Genomic DNA, 21,543 nt, shown 5'->3' with positions numbered 1-21,543 from the left:
AGCGCTGCAGCAGCAGGGCAGCACTAAGGAGCCACATGACAGTGGGGGGGCTCCTCTGCAAGGCAGCTGCCCCTGTGCCACCCGCAGCAGAGCTGCCCTCTGTGGCCCGGGAGGAGTGGCTGGTGGGCAGGGCAGCTGCTCTGGCCGCAGCTCCGCTGTTGCTTTGCTGCTCGGCGCTCGCCTTGCGCAACAGCTCCACTCCACAGAGTATAAAAGGCAGCACACCAGGCGGGGAAATGTTAGACTGCCTTGCAAGATGGCAACTGGGAAGGGCTTGGCACTGCTCACCTTGATTCTCACCATCGCGGGCACAGCGCTGCTAGCTACTGGTAAGCGTCGGAAGGGCTTTTCCCTCTCGCCTTCCCTCAGGAGACAGCAAACGTGCCGCTGCTCACCGAGGGGACCGCAGCCTTCTCTGAGCAGCTGGGCACCTGCCCTTGCTGCACAGAACTTAACTCTGAACAGCTGGGAGCTCTTCCTTTCTTTTCGAGATCTGTTTCCAGTCGTTCCCTCTAGCACACTGGTGATTTGGTGCTGGGGACTCTCACACTGATCTTCCATGACCAATCCTCCCTAGTCTTAAATGATGACCTTGCTTGAATGTTAGCAGTAGGTCTGCCAGCCAGGCTATTTTCAGGCATGTTAGAAGCTTCTTCTCTTGGCTGTGTGTGCCCTCAAAGGCTCCAGAATAGATTCTGTGTGCTCACAGATCTTTGCTTCCAGAGGAAATGCCATTTCTTAACCAGAGCTATCAATTGGATTTTCAGCTACCAACCAGCATCACAAAGCACTCAGATCTAAATGCAGTCATCAATGTCTGTGCATAGCAGGAGAAGGCAGAAGCTAGACCTGGGGGAGATTACACAGAGAAGCCACTGCAAAGGAAGGCTGAAATAATGTTAGCTGTGCTGATTGAAGATTGGTGAAGCCTTCTGCATGTGAATTGTTTAAGCAAAGCAAAGGGGAGTGTGGAAGCAGCTCAGGCTCTTAGGAATGTGCAGCTAGACACAGAGCAGCGATGGGATTTTGTGCTCACATCCCCCAGGGCAAAAAGCAGAGCAACCAGAAGTGGAGACCAAACACGGGAGAGTCCGAGGGTACCAGTTCCACGTAGATGCAGCTGAGAAGAGTGTCAATGTCTTTCTGGGACTTCCTTTTGCTAAGCCTCCAGTTGGACCACTGAGGTTTTCTGAACCCCAGCCACCTGAGCCGTGGAAAGGTGTCAGAGATGCCACTTCCTACCCACCAATGTAAGACAGTGACAAAGCCACTCACCTTGTAAATGATTTTCTACTGTGTGCAGCTCCAGGACACTGATGTGCAGAGCAATCACAGGCCACACAGAGCAATTGCCTGGGGCCATCTCCTTCCCATCTGCAGCTGTTGCAGGGAATGCCTTGCTAAAGACATCTCTGTAAGCTGCTTTCTGTTAAAAATGGGCCTCAGGGATCAGCTGACAGGGGCCAGCACTTTGCCAAGAATGCTGTGCTTTGGGAGCATTTGGCAATGTTGCAGTCTGTGCAGCTTTGGAGCAGAGACAGAAAGAAGGTGGGGAAAGGTTGGAATAAACTAGTAGGAGAACAACAATCAGTGGAGTGAGTGACACACTGAGGAGGCCATGTGAGAAAAGCAGAGCTTGCTCCATGTGTACCACTGCCCTTGTTCAGTGCCTTAGGCCTCACACTTACCATTACAACCTAAAAAGCCCTTGTTGATGTAAAATAATGAAGCTGCATTGCCTCTGAAGTAATTTCTAGCCATAGTTCTGTAATATTTGGAGACATGCAAAAGAAGATCTGCATCTCACTGTGCTGCTGCAGGCTGTGCCTCCTTTTTACACCTCCCTGGGTTTGAGCAGACAGAAAGGGATTTTACCCTCCTCAGAGGAGTGAAATAAGAATGCTCACACAGCCGTGGATGTGACATGGGAATATGCTGTACAAAAGTAAATACATGAAGGCAGAAAGGAAACTCTCTGCACCATACACAGCACATCAGAATTCAGCCTGGGCTCATTTCTCCAACTGGCCCTTTGGAGGCCTCCTGAGGCCAAAGCCTCCAAGACCAGGCTGCATCTGCTCCAAAGCCTTAGCCTGGAGCAGGCTGACAGCTGCAGGCTGTGGTTCCTTTTTACAGCTCTCCTTAATGCCAGGCCACAGGCAGAGGATATGTTAAGTGATAAAAATTCAGTGTTTTGTGCTGCTAATAACCTCAAAATGTAGCAGAGATTTGCTTCTGGTTTGGGCCTTGTCATGGAAGTGCAAAAAGCTACAGCTGATAGCTTGGAGGTGTTAATGATTTCTGTGGTTTGTTGCTTTCTCCTTTCTTCAGGTGTCTACAGGATAAAGTCAAAGGACAATATTTGTCCAATGCTGTTACTAACAGGAAAGAAAAAGTTGCTCTCCAAGTGTCTGAGGACTGCTTATACCTCAATGTGTACACCCCTGTTTCTACAGAGGCACCAGAGAAGCTGCCTGTAAGGAAAATGATAAAACCTCTAGCAAAATAATTTCCCTGCAAACCTGCAACCTGTGCTACTTGCAGACTTTGAGGAGCTGCTGTGATGATTGATCAGGTTACATTCTTTGCCCAGTCAGATTTTATTACTGGGTGATGTTTGATTTCCTCTCAAGAATCTCCTCCAAGTCATGAAGCACTGGGTAATTAATAAAATCAATGTCCTTTTGTGGCATGCAGGCCTCAGATTTGAAAGACTTCTACCATGCTCCCTCCTTGGAGGTGTTCAAGGCCAGGCTGAACAGAGCCTTGAGCAACCTGTGCTGGTGGGAGGTGTTCCTGCCCATTGAAGGGGGGTGGAGGGGGTTGGAACTGGATGATCTTTAAAGTGCTTGTGAATCGAAACCTGAAATAGTCAGGAATGAAACAGCACAAAATAGGATCTTTTGGATTATGCTTCACTGGATCATTCTCTCACTGGGAGCTCTTAACTGTGCTGGGTGGTTTCTGGTTCTGTCATTCCAGGTCCTGGTATGGATCCATGGAGGTGCATTAGCTGTAGGAGCAGCTTCATCATATGATGGTTCAGCACTAGCAGCCTTTGACAGCGTGGTGGTTGTAACCATTCAGTACAGACTGGGTATTGCTGGCTATTTTAGGTAAGCTCTTTTAGCTCAGCTTTGGCTAAGTGACTTCCAAAGCAGTGTGTGCAAAGCCTTGGTGAAGAGATGTGCAGATATTTGCCTAGGCAAACCAACTCTGCATTCCTTACTGACACATGCAAGTGCTGGGAGCAATGTACAAGTCCCAGGTCAGCCTCCAAGGCTGTTGTGGTTCAATTGCTACTCTAATCTCAACACTCTCTGAGCCATTTCTGTGTTGAGTTGAGTAGGGCAGCTCTGTGCAGAGAATGGCAGCTGCTTTCTTCTCCCACAGAGAGTTTGTCTCCCTGCCCTTTTGTTTCCCCCTCTTGTGCTGAGCACTTAAAGAACTCTGTTCTTTCTCTGCAGCACTGGTGATCAACATGCCCGGGGCAACTGGGGCTATTTAGATCAAGTAGCAGCTCTACAGTGGATTCAGGAGAACATCAACCAGTTTGGAGGAGATCCAGGAGCTGTCACTATTTTTGGAGAATCTGCAGGAGGAATCAGTGTTTCTGCTCTTGTAAGTTCACAGTGATGTTGAATTTAATGACTTGGGGTGGGGAAAAAACCAATACTGTGCCCCTTCACTTTTCACACTTGCATGGAAAGTGATGATCTGAAAGCAAACAGGACAAGAGGAAATGGCCTCAAATTGTGTGTGGGGAGGCTTAGGTTGGAGATGAGGGAAAATTTCTATGCTACAAGATACCCAATGGTAATTTATTTTCAGTCTTTGCAGACAGGGACTAGGCTAATGTTTCCCTCTAACTGTAATTAGTGGTCAGGCATTGGAATAGGCTGCCCAGAGAAACTGTGGATGCCTTGTCCCTTGAATTGTTTAAGACCAGGTGGGGACTTGAGCAACCTGGGCTAGCCCTGTCCATGCTTTGGATCTGGAAGACCTTTCAGGTGCCTTCCAACCCAACCCATTCTGTGATTCCATGACAGCTCACAGCATGAAGCCAGGGTTCAGGGATACATGTGATAAAATTCTTGTTTCCCAACTCCTGCCCTTTGGCCAGTAGTTCTTTACTCCTCTTCTGCAGCACAGCCAGGCTGTCTTGGCCACAGCTACAATCAAGCCATGCCTGGCTTGCAGCCATTCCATGAAGCCTTGGAAAAAAGGTGCTCTGGGAGGGGAACAGGCAGGCCTGAGCTCCTCACCGATAGCACTGCCAAAGCCCTAGGTGTAGCTGTGAGCAGAGGCTGCAGAGCAACACTTTTAGGATGTTTGCTTTTGAAATTCCTGATGCTGCACCCCTAAGGCAGTGGTCTGAACACAGTGCCTGGCTGCTGGTAATATTTACTCCTTCTCTTTCTCAGGTCTTATCTCCCTTGGCAAAGGGCTTGTTCCACAAGGCCATTTCAGAGAGTGGCACTGCAGTCAAGCTTCTGTTCACTGAAAAGCCCCAGGAGACAGCACAAGTGGGTATTTTGTGTTAATTGGAATTATTTATTTTGGGTAGTTTTGCCTATCTTAAACTGTTCAATTCCAGAAACAGATAGTTTCTTCTTGTGAAAGTATGACCACACTCCTTGAAGTCAGCATTTCTGTGTGCAGACAGCACCTTTTGAACAATGCTTGCTTTTCAAATACCCAAGTACCCACATAAGTTCTGAGTGACAGCAAAAAGTAAGGAAGCCAAGAGAGAAAGCAGAGAAATGTTGCCATGGACAGCCATGCTCTAACATGCACTGTCTTCAAAAAAAGGGTGAGCTAGAATTTTTGGCTGATCAGTGGCACCAGGTTCTGAATACCCTTCTCTTTGCCTCCTTTTTGATGCCTGTTGTGTGGAAATAAACAAGACTTTCTTAAATTTGTTTATAGTAGCAAAGAAGAGCTGAGTTCAACCCATTTTTCTGTGGGGTCTTTTTTTTTCAGCTGCAAGAGACAGCTCCCTTGAACCTGTGTTTAATAATTTGGTATATAAAAGCAGCAACCTTATAATAAGCTTTGCCTCTCTAATGCCTGCTGTTACTCTGCCCCAAAAGACCCCATCAAGACCAGTATCAGGTACACTTTGTTGCCATCTATGTGGTTGTATTCTTACAGTGCTTCACTCCTTTATGTCACACTGCCTTCTCAGCCCAGTGTGTTCTTTACCAGAATTATCTTGACCCCACCTTGAATACTACCTCCAACTCTGGTCACAGAGCTGTTGGAGTGAGTCCATAGGAGGCCAAAAGATGATCCAAGGGCTGGAGCACCTCTACTGTGAGGATAGGCTGAGGGAGCAGGGGGTGTTTAGCCTGGAGAGGAGAAGACTCCAGGGGGACCTGAGAGCTGCTTTCCAGTACCTGAAGGGATCCTACAGGAAGGCTGCATGAGAGTATCTAGAGACAGGACATCTGTTTCTAACTATTCTGGAGCCATATGTTTTGTCCTTCTGCTCAGCCCATGCTGTGAAGGGTTACAAGGATCCTTATTCCCTGCCTCTGCAGCTGGAACCTGTCTGGCTTCAATGATCCTTGTGCAGAAGCTCAGACTCCCTCCTGCTGGAATCTTAGGCTCAGTGGTACATGGAGCCTTCTGTGGGAAGCAGATGAAAAAGTGAGTCTCTGGTTTTTATTGATTGCAGAGAGTTGCTGCTGCTGCTGGCTGTGACCAATCCAGTTCAGCTGCAATGGTGGAATGCTTAAGAGGAAAAACAGAAGAAGAGATACTTGAGATAACACTAAAAATGGTAGGTGAGATTAGACTGCTTGCATTGAAATGACCTCTCAGATCTGCCCACAACAGTGTATGCTGCTGGTGTGTTGGAACATCAGGAGAGCTGGAAGTGAGAGTAACACTTGACCTCCTTGACACCTGAAAACTGTGAAGAGCTTCCTTGCCTTTCATCCTGCAGGGACTCTGAGCTCCTTGTGTTTTGGTGTCATGCTCTGCCAGGGAAAGGAAAGGAGTGTGGGAACTGTCACTGTTTATCTTGAAAAATTAATTAATACAACATACTGTGTCTGCTCACAGGTCTGGATTCCACCTTCCTTTGCAGTTTCTATACAGATGAAATACAGAGAAAATTTAGGGATGGCTTAAATGCTGTTACTTCTTTTATTCACCTGGCACTTAACTAATTAAAACATTTTTTTTTAGTTATCTTTTTTTTTTTTCCCCCTGGAAGCACAATCTATGTATTAATGAAGCTTTGTTTTCCCCTCAGCCTACTGGGTTCATTGGGGGCTGTCCAGATGGTGTATTTTTCCCAAAGACCCCCAGGAAATTACTATCTGAAAAAATGATCAATCCAGTGCCATATATGATAGGAATGAACAACTGGGAGTTTGGATGGGTACTTCCCATGGTAAGAGACTCTTATTGTTGTTCCTTAGCTATCATTTTGTTAGCAGGAGCTGTTCTAACAAAGGTGATTCTCTGTGTCATGCAGGCGATGAAATTCCCTGATTTCAGAGATGGTCTGGATAAGGATGTTGCACGTCAGCTTTTGCAGAACATCTTGGCATTAGACCCTAAGGTGAGAGACCATTTTCAGAATAACTCAGTGCTGCTGCTTCACTGCTCTGCTCCTGCATTGGTACTCCTGGAGGGCTATATATTAGAAGCAAACTTTGTTCTGTTTGACCTCTTCCTACCATGAGGTAGTGGTGGGCAGTAGACTTGGGGTACTCCTTGTGCCACTAGCAACTGAAAATATCCCCCAGATGTCTATCCTAAATGCCTCTCCTTCTAAAGAGTTCTCTGGAAATCCAGCAATGGCCAGGACTTGCCATGGATCATTCAGTGTCACAGACATCCATCATGGCCCTGCAAAGGCAGAGCCGTGGTTGTTCTTGAAAGGGAGTAAATTGTAGCTACCCTCAAGAAGAGCTGAATTGCACAGAACCCAGCAGGATTTCTGTTCTCCCATGAGGGGCACTTGCACAGAAGGGAGAAGAGACCACCTGCTTATCAGCATCACTGAGTGATGTTTGGCTAAAGATCTTTAGACCATGCAAACCTCTTTTCCCTGAGAGCATCCAGAGCTGGCAGCTGGGTAACTCCCCAGTCTGACCTCTGAGCCACACTCTGGTACAGCTGAGGATTTGCTCTGCTTAGCCAGGGATATGCAGTTGGCACACTCAGGGCTCTTACTCTTGATATTGTTGTTCATCACTGCAAGAAGTATTTTTGTTGTTCATTTCAGGCTGCCAGCTCTGAAGTTGTTGACCAAGTATACAAGGAGTACATTGGGAAGGCAGAAAACCGTGCTCAGGTGCGAGATGGCCTTCTTGGTGCAATAGGAGACTTCATGTTTGTTTCCTCAGCCGTTGAAGTGGCCAGATACCATAGAGGTGAGTCTCTAAGTCAGCATCTGTTAGAAGAGCTGTGGAGTTCCATCCTGGGATGTGCTTGTGGACAGCATGCAGCATGCTTCATGCTCCAAAGAACTGAGAGTGCTTTCATGTTGTCAAAACAGCTGTAATGGAAGTTTCTCTAATCACAGAATCATGCAGGTTGGGAGAGACCTGAAAGATGATCAGGTCCAACCTTCCATCTTCTTTGGTGGCAGGTATTTTCAGCTCCTAGACTAAGACTCTTCTGTACATGTTCTACTAGATGCTGGCAACCAGGTCTACTTCTATGAATTTCAGCATCGCCCAAGCTCAGCGGCAGGAGTGGTGCCAGAGTTTGTGAAAGCAGATCATGGAGATGAGATTGCCTTTGTCTTTGGAAAGCCTTTCTTAGCTGGTGATGTATCCATGCTTACTACACTATCCCTCTTGCAACAGCATTGTTCAGTTGGTCAATTATTTACTTTCTACTGTTCTACTCAATTCTTCTGGAAATTTTCTAGCCTATGATTGTGACAAGAAGGCCTGGGTTTGTTGACCTGGTTTAAAGGGAGGTTTGTAAAGCTTTGCTTAATGAGCTTCTGTGTTAAGGCCAGACTATGGAATTTTGTATATTGTATACTCTTTGTACTATTGTATGTAGTTTTGTAAATAGGATAGGAAATTTTAAAAGGAAATGCTGTCCAATCTTTTGTGGGAGTGTAATTCTTTTGCCCCTTTTGGAAGAGGTAAAAGAAATATCTCACACCTTAAACCAGGCCACTTTAGGATAGACTTTCTCTTATATACTGGACTCCACATAAACACTTTCTACCTGTTGTAGTCCACTGCAGTCCTCTCCTAGAGCTCTGCTTGGGTAAAGCTGCCATCACCCACACTAACAAGCAGAGGTGATGAGAGTCTGTTGGATTTGATGCAGCTGCTGCTTTCTTGCTGACTGAGCTTTCAACGTTGCCATTTCACCTTTCACTTCACAGGCCAAGGTACAGAAGAAGAAAGCAAACTTAGCAGAACTGTGATGAGATACTGGACTAACTTTGCTAAAAATGGGTGAGGATCATAATGCTACTTAGGCACCAACCCTGCAGGGATGATGGGCAGACACTGGAACAGTCACCTTGTGGATGCCCCCTCCCTGGAGATGTTCAAGGCCAGGTGGATGAGGCCTTGAGCAACCTGGGTGGGTGGGAGGTGTCCTTGCCCATGGCAGGGGGGTTGGAACTGGATGGTCTTTAAGGTTCCTTCCAACCCAAACCATTCTATCAGTCTATGAGTTACAGCTCAATTTTTGTTGGTGCACCCCAAATTTCTACCCTAACTGCCCCTCCTTTAAAATGAGGTCTGTGGAAATCCAGCAGTGATTGCAAGAATTGTTCCAGGAGTATTAATCCCTCTGCAGGGGAATTTTAGATCCCAAAGTACTGACACTCCTTTATCTGTGGCTACTCCCTTGATGAATATTTTGGTAAATCCAATTGTTCAGGTACTAGAATCACATAACATCAGCTGCTGATGGTTTTCTGAAATGCTCTCCACCCCAGCAGCCAGAGAACAGCTGACAGGCAAATGGAAAGCTAACTTCTCATGATCTGCTTTCCAGACATCCCAATGGAGGAGACCTGGTCCATTGGCCTCAGTATGGTCTGGATGAAAACTACCTGGAAATAGACCTCGTGCAAAAAGCGTCCAAGAAATTGAAAGAAGGCAAAATGAAGTTCTGGATGCAGCTCACTGAACAAATGATGAATGAAAAGAGACAACACACAGACTTATGAGAGTGGTGAGGGCACAGTTTGCTTTTAAAAGCTGAAGTAAAGCAGAGAGAGTTTGTCAGTGTGCAGAGCTTACCAATCACCTAACTCCCTACTATGTGATCTCTTCATAGAATCATAGTGAAAAGAGGGAATCAAGGAAAATCTGGGATGTTGGTGAGACTAAAAATCAGTCTGTAATGAACCCAGAATCTTTCAGGCTCCAAAAGACCCTGGGGAGTGGATATCCATGGATAGCAAAACTACAGCAGCATCCTCCATGAATGAGGTGGAGACTGGCATTACAGTGACAGCTCTAAGCACTGATCTATACACAATACATCACAAGGGTCAGAGTAGTCTATATGCTTATTGACCTCTTCTATCAGAAGAGAAGGGTCAGTTGCCATTCTTGCAGCCTCTTTCCACCTTCCATCATTGGAAACAACTTGAGGGGAGCAGAGCATCCATGAAAAACCTTCTGTGAGATGAGCTTGACAGGTCACAAATGGGGACAGACAACCTCTGCTTGCTTCTTGTTTTGTAATTTGTTCTAAATCAATGTTGCTTTTGGTTTTTCTGGCACTCCCTTTTCTGTCACTAAACTGCAAGAGGCTGATTGCAAGAGGTTAAATCATATCCCAGAAGCCAGGAGTGTGCCCAGTCTGCTTCAGCCCAAAGGGTTTCAGCTATGGATTTTGCAGCTTTCATTGCAGAACCTGAGCCTCAGGTCTCCAGGCTTTGCACAGACTGCTCTGTGCTTCTTTTGCAGTACCTTGAAATGCTGTTCTGCACTGCAGAACAGGCTGGTTTATGGTTTTGAATGTTTTCTTTGTTAGTGTGCAAGTTAAACACAGATGAGAAAGGGAGTTATGGTCCTATGGGTGTGAGAGTGGCCTTGGGAGTGAGGCCTACACTGTCTGCATGATTCCAGTCTCAGGAGGTCGTGCACAGCACCCCCAGGCTTGGCAGAGTCACAGAGTGCATTGGGTTGGAAGGGGCCCTCAAAGGTCACCTTGTCCAAGCCCCCTGCAGCCAGCAGGGACACCTCCAAAGCTGAGAGGACTCCAGAAAGCTTCACAGGGTCTAGAGGAGGTACCAGAGGGCTGGAGAACCTCTCCTGTGAAGACTGAGGGAGGTGAGGCTGCTCAGCCTGCAGAAGAGAAGGCTCTGGGGAGACCTTAGAGCAGCCTTCAGTTCCAGAAGGAAGCTATAGAAGAGCTGGAGAGGCACCTTTTGTACAGGCCTGTGGTGGTAGGATGAGAGGGAATGGATTTAAACTCGAGCAGTTTAGATTGGTCCTTAGGAAGAAATTCTTGAGAGTGAGTCTGGTGAGCCACTGGAACAGGTTGCCAAGGGAAGTTGTGGATGCCCCCACCCTGGAGGTGTTGAAGGCCAGCTTGGATGAGGCCTTGAGCAATCTGGGAGGTGTCCCTGCCCATGGCAGGGGGTCGGAACCAGATGATCTTCAAGGTCTCTTCCAACTCAAGACATTCTATGATTCATTCTGTGATTCTGTGGCTACAGTGTACGGAGTCGCACAGAAACCTCCTCTTTTCCTGCTGCCTCCCCATGCCTGAAAGCAGAATATAGCAGCAATGCTGTTTTCAATAAAATGAAATCAACAGAGAAATGATTAACAGAAGTTTTGGTCTGATTTAGATACAGAAAGGTCCTCTGTGGAAACAAACAAACAATCAAAACCTGCTTTCTAAGTCAGTTTTACAGCAGAGAGAGCCTATTTCTGATACATGGTCTGTAACAGCAGGAACTTCAATACTAGGAAAGGAAGACTCAATCTCTACTACCTAGACTTTTTTCCTCTTAAATTTAGCAGTAACTGCCCTAGAAGGATCAACATTATTTCCACACTTTCTGTTTCTACCATTTCTGGGTCAAGCCTTCATTACCAGCACTGGTTCATTCAATGTACAGTTCCTCTGGGGTGAGGGTGTTGCATGAATATGCACAGAAAAAATGCTGATGTTGGAAGTGCAGAGGGGCAGTAGAACTCTGACACAGTTCTACAACTGAATCACAGTGGAAAAGGTCAAAAGATTTCACTCTCACCTGCTTAGCAGTGCTCTGTTACTCCACTTTGTCCCAGAGACACTCTGGTGAATGTTGAATACTCAGCAGGGCTGAGTGGTAAACCAAACTGAGCCTGTTTAAATGCAGGCTTCTGAGTGTTTCTACCATACCTGCTGGAGGCAAAATGCAGTTGTGAGCTCTAGTGCAAGCATGAGCCTACAAATGTGATGTTTGTCCCTGCTTTTCAGCTATTGAAATCGAGCAAGGTAGAAATGCATTAAAGTAGAATGAGGCAAAGGTCATCCTATGGCAGGAGGTTTTTTGATTGATCCCTGAATTGTGCAGTGTTCACTGATTGAGGGTAAAACACAAAGTGTTCTCTGTTGAATGTCAGAAAGGATTCAGGAGTTTCACTGGCCAGACTTGCAGCACTGTCTTCAGTTGCCACAAATTTAATCTTTGCCACCCACATCTGCACAATCCCAGACCACCTCTAATAGAGTTTTAGCATCATGAACTTCACTCCTGAGAAGTAAGAAAGAGGTCTCCCAGAACATTTTGCTCTCTAAGCAGTTCAGTTTAAACTTGGCTGGGAATCACCAGCCTGGGCTGTAAATCACACCTGTGCAAATCTCCTTAGCTAGATGTGGAGTAAAGTTCACAAGCACAGGCACAGGACACAACTACAGTATGTGCTGAACTGATATAACACATGAGATTACAAAGCAGCCTTTCTGAGCCTTGCAAAGAGAGAAAGAAAGCCCAAAAGGCACATCCCAAAGTTTCCATAAACGACAACCTCTTAGTTAAGGTGGGCAGAAAATCTCTTTCATTTCTATTCAGCCATCTCACATCTCTGCAAGGCAGCTGCCCCTGTGCCACCCGCAGCAGAGCTGCCCTCTGTGGCCCGGGAGGAGTGGCTGGTGGGCAGGGCAGCTGCTCTGGCCGCAGCTCCGCTGTTGCTTTGCTGCTCGGCGCTCGCCTTGCGCAACAGCTCCACTCCAGAGTATAAAAGGCAGCACACCAGGCGGGGAAATGTTAGACTGCCTTGCAAGATGGCAACTGGGAAGGGCTTGGCACTGCTCGCCTTGATTCTCACCATCGCGGGCACAGCGCTGCTAGCTACTGGTAAGCGTCGGAAGGGCTTTTCCCTCTCGCCTTCCCTCAGGAGACAGCAAACGTGCCGCTGCTCACCGAGGGGACCGCAGCCTTCTCTGAGCAGCTGGGCACCTGCCCTTGCTGCACAGAACTTAACTCTGAACAGCTGGGAGCTCTTCCTTTCTTTTCGAGATCTCTTTCCAGTCGTTTGTCTTCTTTGCCTTTTTGAATGTTTGACTTGCAAATAGCAAACTCAAATTGCTGATCCCCAACCCTTGTCAGCTGAGGCAGAAGAGCCCTCTCTAGCACACTGGTGATTTGGTGCTGGGGACTCTCACACTGATCTTCCATCACCAATCCTCCCTAGTCTTAAATGATGACCTTGCTTGAATGTCAGCAGTAGGTCTACCAGCCAGGCTATTTTCAGGCATGTTAGAAGCTTCTTCTCTTGCCTGTGTGTGCCCTCAAAGGCTCCAGAATAGATTCTGTGTGCTCACAGATCTTTGCTTCCAGAGGAAATGCCATTTCTTAACCAGAGCTATCAATTGGATTTTCAGCTACCAACCAGCATCACAAAGCACTCAGATCTAAATGCAGTCATCAATGTCTGTGCATAGCAGGAGAAGGCAGAAGCTAGACCTGGGGGAGATTACACAGAGAAGCCACTGCAGAGGAAGGCTGAAATAATGTTAGCTGTGCTGATTGAAGATTGGTGAAGCCTTCTGCATATGAATGAATTGTTTAAGCAAAGCAAAGGGGAGTGTGGAAGCAGCTCAGGCTCTTAGGAATGTGCAGCTAGACACAGAGCAGCGATGGGATTTTGTGCTCACATCCCCCAGGGCAAAAAGCAGAGCAACCAGAAGCGGAGACCAAATACGGGAGAGTCCGAGGGTACCAGTTCCACGTAGATGCAGCTGAGAAGAGTGTCAATGTCTTTCTGGGACTTCCTTTTGCTAAGCCTCCAGTTGGACCACTGAGGTTTTCTGAACCCCAGCCACCTGAGCCGTGGAAAGGTGTCAGAGATGCCACTTCCTACCCACCAATGTAAGACAGTGACAAAGCCACTCACCTTGTAAATGATTTTCTACTGTGTGCAGCTCCAGGACACTGATGTGCAGGGCAATCACAGGCCACACAGAGCAATTGCCTGGGGCCATCTCCTTCCCACCTGCAGCTATTGCAGGGAATGCCTTGCTAAAGACATTTCTGTAAGCTGCTTTCTGTTAAAAATGGGCCTCAGGGATCAGCTAACAGGGGCCAGCACTTTGCCAAGAATGCTGTGCTTTGGGAGCATTTGGCAATGTTGCAGCCTGTGCAGCTTTGGAGCAGAGACAGAAAGAAGGTGGGGAAAGGTTGGAATAAACTAGTAGGAGAACAACGATCTGTGGAGTGAGTGACACACTGAAGAGGCCATGTGAGAAAAGCAGAGCTTGCTCCATGTGTACCACTGCCCTTGTTCAGTGCCTCAGGCCTCACACTTACCATTACAACCTAAATACCCTTGTTGATGTAAAGTAATGAAGCTGCATGTCCTCTGAAGTAATTTCTAGCCATATCCCTGTAAGCTTGTTGCTTTCTCCTTTCTTCAGGTGTCTACAGGATAAAACCAAAGGGCAGCATTTGTCAGACCTTGCTACTAACAGGAAAGAAAAAGTTGCTCTCCAAGTGTCTGAGGACTGCTTATACCTCAATGTGTACACCCCTGTTTCTACAGAGGCACCAGAGAAGCTGCCTGTAAGCAAAATGATAAAACCTCTAGCAAAATAATTTGCCTGCAAACCTGCAACCTGTGCTACTTGCAGACTTGGGGGAGCTGCTTTGTAATGATGATTGATCAGGTTACATCCTTTGCCCCAGAAAATATTTGCTGAGGTTTAGAAAGACAAACAGAATCCTATTTTCAAGTAGGTTTTTATGGCCATTTTGTCTAGGTAATGTTTGATTTCCTCTCAGCAATCTCCTCCAAGTCATGGGGCAGTGGGTAATTAATAAAGTCAATGTCCTTTTGTAGCATGCAGGCCCTCAATGGCCCTCTACTGTGACCCCTCCCTGGAGGTGTCCAGTGCCAGGCTGGACAAAGCCTTGAGCAACCTGTGCATGTGGAAGGTGTCCCAGCCCATTTCAGTGGGAGGTTGGAACTAGATGCTTTTTAAGGTCCTTTTTAACCCAACCCATTCTATGATTTGTGTCATTCCAGGTCCTTGTATGGATTCATGGAGGTGGATTAGTTTTAGGAGCAGCTTCGTCATATGATGGTTCAGCACTAGCAGCCTTTGACAGCGTGGTGGTTGTAACCATTCAGTACAGACTGGGTATTGCTGGCTATTTTAGGTAAGCTCTTTTAGCTCAGCTTTGGTTAACTGACTTCCAAAGCAGTGTGTGCAAAGCCTTGGTGAAGAGATGTGCAGATATTTGCCTAGGCAAACCAGCTCTGCATTCCTTACTGTCACATGCAAGAGCTAGGAGCAATGTGCAAGTCCCAGGTCAGCTTCCAAGGCTGTTGTGGTTCAATTGCTACTCTAATCTCAACACTCTCTGAGCCATTTCTGTGTTGAGTTGAGTAGGGCAGCTCTGTGTAGAGAATGGCAGCTGGTTTCTTCTCCCACCGAGAGTTTGTCTCCCTGCCCTTTTGTTTCCCCCTCTTGTGCTGAGCACTTAAAGAACTCTGTTCTTTCTCTGCAGCACTGGTGATCAACATGCCCGGGGGAACTGGGGCTATTTAGATCAAGTAGCAGCTCTACAGTGGATTCAGGAGAACATCATCCAGTTTGGAGGAGATCCAGGAGCTGTCACTATTTTTGGAGAATCTGCAGGAGGAATCAGTGTTTCTGCTCTTGTAAGTTCACAGTGATGTTGAATTTAATGACTTGGGGAAAAAAAAAACAACACTGTGCCCCTTCGCTTTTCACACTTGCATGGAAAGTGATGATCTGATAGCAAACAGGACAAGAGGAAATGGACTCAAATTAGCCAGAGGGGGCGTGTCCCTGCCCATGGCAGGGGTTTGGAACTAGATGACTTTTCAGGTGCCTCCCAACCCAACCCATTCTGTGATTCCATGACAGCTCACAGCATGAAGCCAGGATTCAGGGATACATGTGATAAGATTCCTATTTCCTAATTCCTACCCTTTGGCCAATAGTTCTTTACTCCCCTTCTGCAGCACAGCCAGGCTGTCTTGGCCACAGCTACAATCAGTCCATGCCTGGCTTGCAGTGCTTGGCTGCTGGTAATGTTTGCTCCTTCTCTTTCACAGGTCCTATCTCCCCTGGCAAGGGGCTTGTTCCACAAGGCCATTTCAGAGAGTGGCACTGCAGTCAAGCTTCTGTTCACTGAAGAGCCCCAGGAGGAAGCACGGGTGGGTATTTTGTGGTCACTAGGGAGACCTGAGAGCTGCCTTCCAATACCTGAAGTGATCCTACAGGAAGGCTGCAGAGGGACTTTTCCTGAGGTTTCCTGCCTCTGCAGCTGGAACCTGTCTGGCTTCGATGATCCTTGTGCAGAGACTCAGACCCCATCCTGCTGGAATCTCAGGCTCAGTGCACATGGAACCTTCTGTGGGAAGCCCATGAAAAAGTGAGTCTTTGCTTGTTATTGATTGCAGAAAGTTGCTGCTGCTGCTGGCTGTGACCAATCCAGTTCAGCTGCAATGGTGGAATGCTTAAGAGGAAAAACAGAAGAAGAGATACTTGAGATAACACTAAAAATGGTAGGTGAGATTAGACTGCTTGCATTGAAATGACCTCTCAGATCTGCCCACAACAGTGTATGCTGCTGGTGTGTTGGAACATCAGGAGAGCTGGAAGTGAGAGTAACACTTGACCTCCTTGACACCTGAAAACTGTGAAGAGCTTCCTTGCCTTTCATCCTGCAGGGACTCTGAGCTCCTTGTGTTTTGGTGTCATGTTCTGCCAAGGAAAGGAAAGGAATGTGGGAACTGTCACAGTGTCTGCTCACAGGTCTGGATTCCACCTTCCTATGCAGGTTCTACACAGAAGTTATTTAACCCCTCACTGCACCACACATCCAAAGGAGGATTGAACTAAGATATACACTGGACACCATGGCCTATGGCTCACAAACATTGAGGACATAATGCTGATCTTCACAGAACCTTCTTTCTAGTGCATAAACTCTGTCAGAGAAAATTTAGGGATGGCTTAAATACTCTTACTACTTTTTTCTCTGGCACTTAATTGAATTTGCTTTGGAACTACAGACTCAAACCTGATATTTTACTTCCCTAGAACCAAAATCTGTGTCTGAAGGAAGCTTTCCTTTTATTTTTCCCCAGCCTCTGCTGTTCCTTGCAGGCTGTCCAGATGGTGTATTTTTCCCAAAGACCCCCAGGGAATTACTATCTGAAAAAATGATCAATCCAGTGCCATATATGATAGGAATGAACAACTGGGAGGGAGGATGGTTAGTTCCTACGGTAAGAGACTCTTATTGTTGTTCCTTAGCTATCATTTTGTTAGCAGGAGCTGTTCTAACAAAGGTGATTCTCTGTGTCATGCAGATGATGAATTTCCCTGATTTCAGAGATGGTCTGGATAAGGATGTTGCACGTCAGCTTTTGCAGAACATCTTGGCATTAGACCCTAAGGTGAGACACCGTTTTCAGAATAACTCAGTGCTGCTGCTTCACTGCTCTGCTCCTGCATTGGTACTTCTGGAAGGCTATATATTAGAAGCAAACTTTGTTCTGTTTGACCTCTTCCTACCATGAGGTAGTGGTGGGCAGTAGACGTGGGGTACTCCTTGTGCCACTAGCAACTGAAAATATCCCCCAGATGTCTATCCTAAATGCCTCTCCTTCTAAAGAGTTCTCTGGAAATCCAGCAATGGCCAGGACTTGCCATGGATCATTCAGTGTCACAGACATCTATCATGGCCCTGCAAAGGCAGAGCCATGGTTGTTCTTGAAAGGGAGTAAATTGTAGCTACCCACAAGAAGAGCTGAATTGCACAGAACCCAGCAGGATTTCTGTTCTCCCATGAGGGGCACTTGCACAGAAGGGAGAAGAGATCACCTGCTTATCAGCATCACTGAGTGATGTTTGGCTAATGATCTTTAGACCCTGCAAACCTCTTTTCCCTGAGAGCATCCAGAGCTGGCAGCTGGGTAACTCCCCAGTCTGAGCTCTGAGCCACACTCTGGTACAGCTGAGGATTTGCTCTGCTTAGCCAGGGATATGCAGTTGGCACACTCAGGGCTCTTACTCTTGATATTGTTGTTCATCACTGCAAGAAGTATTTTTGTTGTTCATTTCAGGCTGCCAGCTCTGAAGTTGTTGACCAAGTATACAAGGAGTACATTGGGAAGGCAGAAAACCGTGCTCAGGTGCGAGATGGCCTTCTTGGAGCACTAGGAGACTTCATGTTTGTTTCCCCAGCTGTTGAAGTGGCCAGATACCATAGAGGTGAGTCTCTAAGTCAGCATCTGTTAGAAGAGCTGTGGAGTTCCATCCTGGGATGTGCTTGTGGACAGCATGCAGCATGCTTCATGCTCCAAAGAACTGAGAGTGCTTTCATGTTGTCAAAACAGCTGTAATGGAAGTTTCTCTAATCACAGAATCATGCAGGTTGGGAGAGACCTGAAAGATGATCAGGTCCAACCTTCCATCTTCTTTGGTGGCAGGTATTTTCAGCTCCTAGACTAAGACTCTTCTGTACATGTTCTACTAGATGCTGGCAACCAGGTCTACTTCTATGAATTTCAGCATCGCCCAAGCTCAGCGGCAGGAGTGGTGCCAGAGTTTGTGAAAGCAGATCATGGAGATGAGATTGCCTTTGTCTTTGGAAAGCCTTTCTTAGCTGGTGATGTATCCATGCTTACTACACTATCCCTCTTGCAACAGCATTGTTCAGTTGGTCAATTATTTACTTTCTACTGTTCTACTCAATTCTTCTGGAAATTTTCTAGCCTATGATTGTGACAAGAAGGCCTGGGTTTGTTGACCTGGTTTAAAGGGAGGTTTGTAAAGCTTTGCTTAATGAGCTTCTGTGTTAAGGCCAGACTATGGAATTTTGTATATTGTATACTCTTTGTACTATTGTATGTAGTTTTGTAAATAGGATAGGAAATTTTAAAAGGAAATGCTGTCCAATCTTTTGTGGGAGTGTAATTCTTTTGCCCCTTTTGGAAGAGGTAAAAGAAATATCTCACACCTTAAACCAGGCCACTTTAGGATAGACTTTCTCTTATATACTGGACTCCACATAAACACTTTCTACCTGTTGTAGTCCACTGCAGTCCTCTCCTAGAGCTCTGCTTGGGTAAAGCTGCCATCACCCACACTAACAAGCAGAGGTGATGAGAGTCTGTTGGATTTGATGCAGCTGCTGCTTTCTTGCTGACTGAGCTTTCAACGTTGCCATTTCACCTTTCACTTCACAGGCCAAGGTACAGAAGAAGAAAGCAAACTTAGCAGAACTGTGATGAGATACTGGACTAACTTTGCTAAAAATGGGTGAGGATCATAATGCTACTTAGGCACCAACCCTGCAGGGATGATGGGCAGACACTGGAACAGTCACCTTGTGGATGCCCCCTCCCTGGAGATGTTCAAGGCCAGGTGGATGAGGCCTTGAGCAACCTGGGTGGGTGGGAGGTGTCCTTGCCCATGGCAGGGGGGTTGGAACTGGATGGTCTTTAAGGTTCCTTCCAACCCAAACCATTCTATCAGTCTATGAGTTACAGCTCAATTTTTGTTGGTGCACCCCAAATTTCTACCCTAACTGCCCCTCCTTTAAAATGAGGTCTGTGGAAATCCAGCAGTGATTGCAAGAATTGTTCCAGGAGTATTAATCCCTCTGCAGGGGAATTTTAGATCCCAAAGTACTGACACTCCTTTATCTGTGGCTACTCCCTTGATGAATATTTTGGTAAATCCAATTGTTCAGGTACTAGAATCACATAACATCAGCTGCTGATGGTTTTCTGAAATGCTCTCCACCCCAGCAGCCAGAGAACAGCTGACAGGCAAATGGAAAGCTAACTTCTCATGATCTGCTTTCCAGACATCCCAATGGAGGAGACCTGGTCCATTGGCCTCAGTATGGTCTGGATGAAAACTACCTGGAAATAGACCTCGTGCAAAAAGCATCCAAGAAATTGAAAGAAGGCAAAATGAAGTTCTGGATGCAGCTCACAGAACAAATGATGCAAGAAAAGAGACAACACACAGACTTATGAGAGTGGTGAGGGCACAGTTTGCTTTTAAAAGCTGAAGTAAAGCAGAGAGAGTTTGTCAGTGTGCAGAGCTTACCAATCACCTAACTCCCTACTATGTGATCTCTTCATAGAATCATAGTGAAAAGAGGGAATCAAGGGAAATCTGGGATGTTGGTGAGACTAAAAATCAGTCTGTAATGAACCCAGAATCTTTCAGGCTCCAAAAGACCCTGGGGAGTGGATATCCATGGATAGCAAAACTACAGCAGCATCCTCCATGAATGAGGTGGAGACTGGCATTACAGTGACAGCTCTAAGCACTGATCTATACACAATACATCACAAGGGTCAGAGTAGTCTATATGCTTATTGACCTCTTCTATCAGAAGAGAAGGGTCAGTTGCCATTCTTGCAGCTTCTTTCCACCTTCCGTCATTGGAAACAACTTGAGGGGAGCAGAGCATCCATGAAAAACCTTCTGTGAGATGAGCTTGACAGGTCACAAATGGGGACAGACAACCTCTGCTTGCTTCTTGTTTTGTAATTTGTTCTAAATCAATGTTGCTTTGGGTTTTTCTGGCACTCCCTTTTCTGTCACTAAACTGCAAGAGGCTGATTGCAAGAGGTTAAATCATATCCCAGAAGCCAGGAGTGTGCCCAGTCTGCTTCAGCCCAAAGGGTTTCAGCTATGGATTTTGCAGCTTTCATTGCAGAACCTGAGCCTCAGGTCTCCAGGCTTTGCACAGACTGCTCTGTGCTTCTTTTGCAGTACCTTGAAATGCTGTTCTGCACTGCAGAACAGGCTGGTTTATGGTTTTGAATGTTTTCTTTGTTAGTGTGCAAGTTAAACACAGATGAGAAAGGGAGTTATGGTCCTATGTGTGTGAGAGTGGCCTTGGGAGTGAGGCCTACACTGTCTGCATGATTCCAGTCTCAGGAGGTCGTGCACAGCACCCCCAGGCTTGGCAGAGTCACAGAGTGCATTGGGTTGGAAGGGGCCCTCAAAGGTCTCCTTGTCCAAGCCCCCTGCAGCCAGCAGGGACACCTCCAAAGCTGAGAGGACTCCAGAAGCGTCACAGGGTCTAGAGGAGGTACCAGAGGGCTAGAGAACCTCTCCTGTGAAGACTGAGGGAGGTGAGGCTGCTCAGCCTGCAGAAGAGAAGGCTCTGGGGAGACCTTAGAGCAGCCTTCAGTTCCAGAAGGAAGCTACAGAAGAGCTGGAGAGGCACCTTTTGTACAGGCCTGTGGTGGTAGGATGAGAGGGAATGGATTTAAACTCGAGCAGTTTAGATTGGTCCTTAGGAAGAAATTCTTGAGAGTGAGTCTGGTGAGCCACTGGAACAGGTTGCCAAGGGAAGCTGTGGATGTCCCCACCCTGGAGGTGTTGAAGGCCAGCTTGGATGAGACCTTGAGCAATCTGGGAGGTGTCCCTGCCCATGGCAGGGGGTCGGAACCAGATGATCTTTAAGGTCTCTTCCAACTCAAGACATTCTATGATTCATTCTGTGATTCTGTGGCTACAGTGTACGGAGTCGCACAGAAACCTCCTCTTTTCCTGCTGCCTCCCCATGCCTGAAAGCAGAATATAGCAGCAATGCTGTTTTCAATAAAATGACATCAATAGAGAAATGATTAACAGAAGTTTTGGTCTGATTTAGATACAGAAAGGTCCTCTGTGGAAACAAACAAACAATCAAAACCTGCTTTCTAAGTCAGTTTTACAGCAGAGAGAGCCTATTTCTGATACATGGTCTGTAACAGCAGGAACTTCAATACTAGGAAAGGAAGACTCAATCTCTACTACCTAGACTTTTTTCCTCTTAAATTTAGCAGTAACTGCCCTAGAAGGATCAACATTATTTCCACACTTTCTGTTTCTACCATTTCTGGGTCAAGCCTTCATTACCAGCACTGGTTCATTCAATGTACAGTTCCTCTGGGGTGAGGGTGTTGCATGAATATGCACAGAAAAAATGCTGATGTTGGAAGTGCAGAGGGGCAGTAGAACTCTGACACAGTTCTACAACTGAATCACAGTGGAAAAGGTCAAAAGATTTCACTCTCACCTGCTTAGCAGTGCTCTGTTACTCCTCTT

At 46.6% G+C, this 21,543-nt stretch overlaps 2 protein-coding genes across 2 annotated transcripts; both read left to right on the top strand.

Moving 5' to 3' along the window:
* The first annotated feature begins 210 nt into the window (after window positions 1-210).
* Window positions 211-9,250, top strand: LOC128898157 (fatty acyl-CoA hydrolase precursor, medium chain-like). Its single transcript, XM_054170199.1, has 13 exons — window positions 211-329; window positions 1,046-1,250; window positions 2,332-2,476; window positions 2,983-3,116; window positions 3,468-3,621; window positions 4,425-4,526; window positions 5,681-5,785; window positions 6,263-6,403; window positions 6,488-6,574; window positions 7,244-7,391; window positions 7,657-7,788; window positions 8,369-8,441; window positions 8,992-9,250. The coding sequence occupies exons 1-13, from the start codon at window positions 257-259 to the stop codon at window positions 9,164-9,166; spliced, it is 1,674 nt and encodes a 557-aa protein (XP_054026174.1). The 5' UTR covers window positions 211-256; the 3' UTR covers window positions 9,167-9,250.
* A 2,935-nt stretch (window positions 9,251-12,185) lies between these two features.
* LOC128898190 (fatty acyl-CoA hydrolase precursor, medium chain-like) lies at window positions 12,186-19,686 on the top strand. Its single transcript, XM_054170299.1, has 13 exons — window positions 12,186-12,301; window positions 13,111-13,315; window positions 13,861-14,005; window positions 14,469-14,602; window positions 14,954-15,107; window positions 15,528-15,629; window positions 15,876-15,984; window positions 16,519-16,706; window positions 16,791-16,877; window positions 17,547-17,694; window positions 17,960-18,091; window positions 18,672-18,744; window positions 19,295-19,686. Exons 1-13 carry the CDS (start codon window positions 12,229-12,231, stop codon window positions 19,467-19,469), a joined length of 1,725 nt encoding a protein of 574 aa, XP_054026274.1. The 5' UTR covers window positions 12,186-12,228; the 3' UTR covers window positions 19,470-19,686.
* The last annotated feature ends 1,857 nt before the right edge of the window (window positions 19,687-21,543 follow it).

This window comes from Dryobates pubescens, chromosome 19 (assembly GCF_014839835.1).
Source record: "Dryobates pubescens isolate bDryPub1 chromosome 19, bDryPub1.pri, whole genome shotgun sequence".
NCBI classification, from domain to species: Eukaryota; Metazoa; Chordata; class Aves; order Piciformes; family Picidae; genus Dryobates; species Dryobates pubescens.
This window is presented reverse-complemented; position numbering and strand designations above follow the sequence as displayed.

Excerpts from the sequence above, each read along its gene's own strand:
- LOC128898190 (XM_054170299.1), top strand. The coding sequence starts at position 12,229 with ATGGCAACTGGGAAGGGCTTGGCACTGCTCGCCTTGATTCTCACCATC. Across the intron at positions 14,006-14,468 it reads AGGCACCAGAGAAGCTGCCT|GTCCTTGTATGGATTCATGG; the intron begins GTAAGCAAAATG and ends GTGTCATTCCAG. Across the intron at positions 16,707-16,790 it reads GAGGATGGTTAGTTCCTACG|ATGATGAATTTCCCTGATTT; the intron begins GTAAGAGACTCT and ends TGTGTCATGCAG.
- LOC128898157 (XM_054170199.1), top strand. The coding sequence starts at position 257 with ATGGCAACTGGGAAGGGCTTGGCACTGCTCACCTTGATTCTCACCATC. Across the intron at positions 3,117-3,467 it reads GGTATTGCTGGCTATTTTAG|CACTGGTGATCAACATGCCC; the intron begins GTAAGCTCTTTT and ends CTTTCTCTGCAG. Across the intron at positions 7,392-7,656 it reads AGTGGCCAGATACCATAGAG|ATGCTGGCAACCAGGTCTAC; the intron begins GTGAGTCTCTAA and ends ATGTTCTACTAG.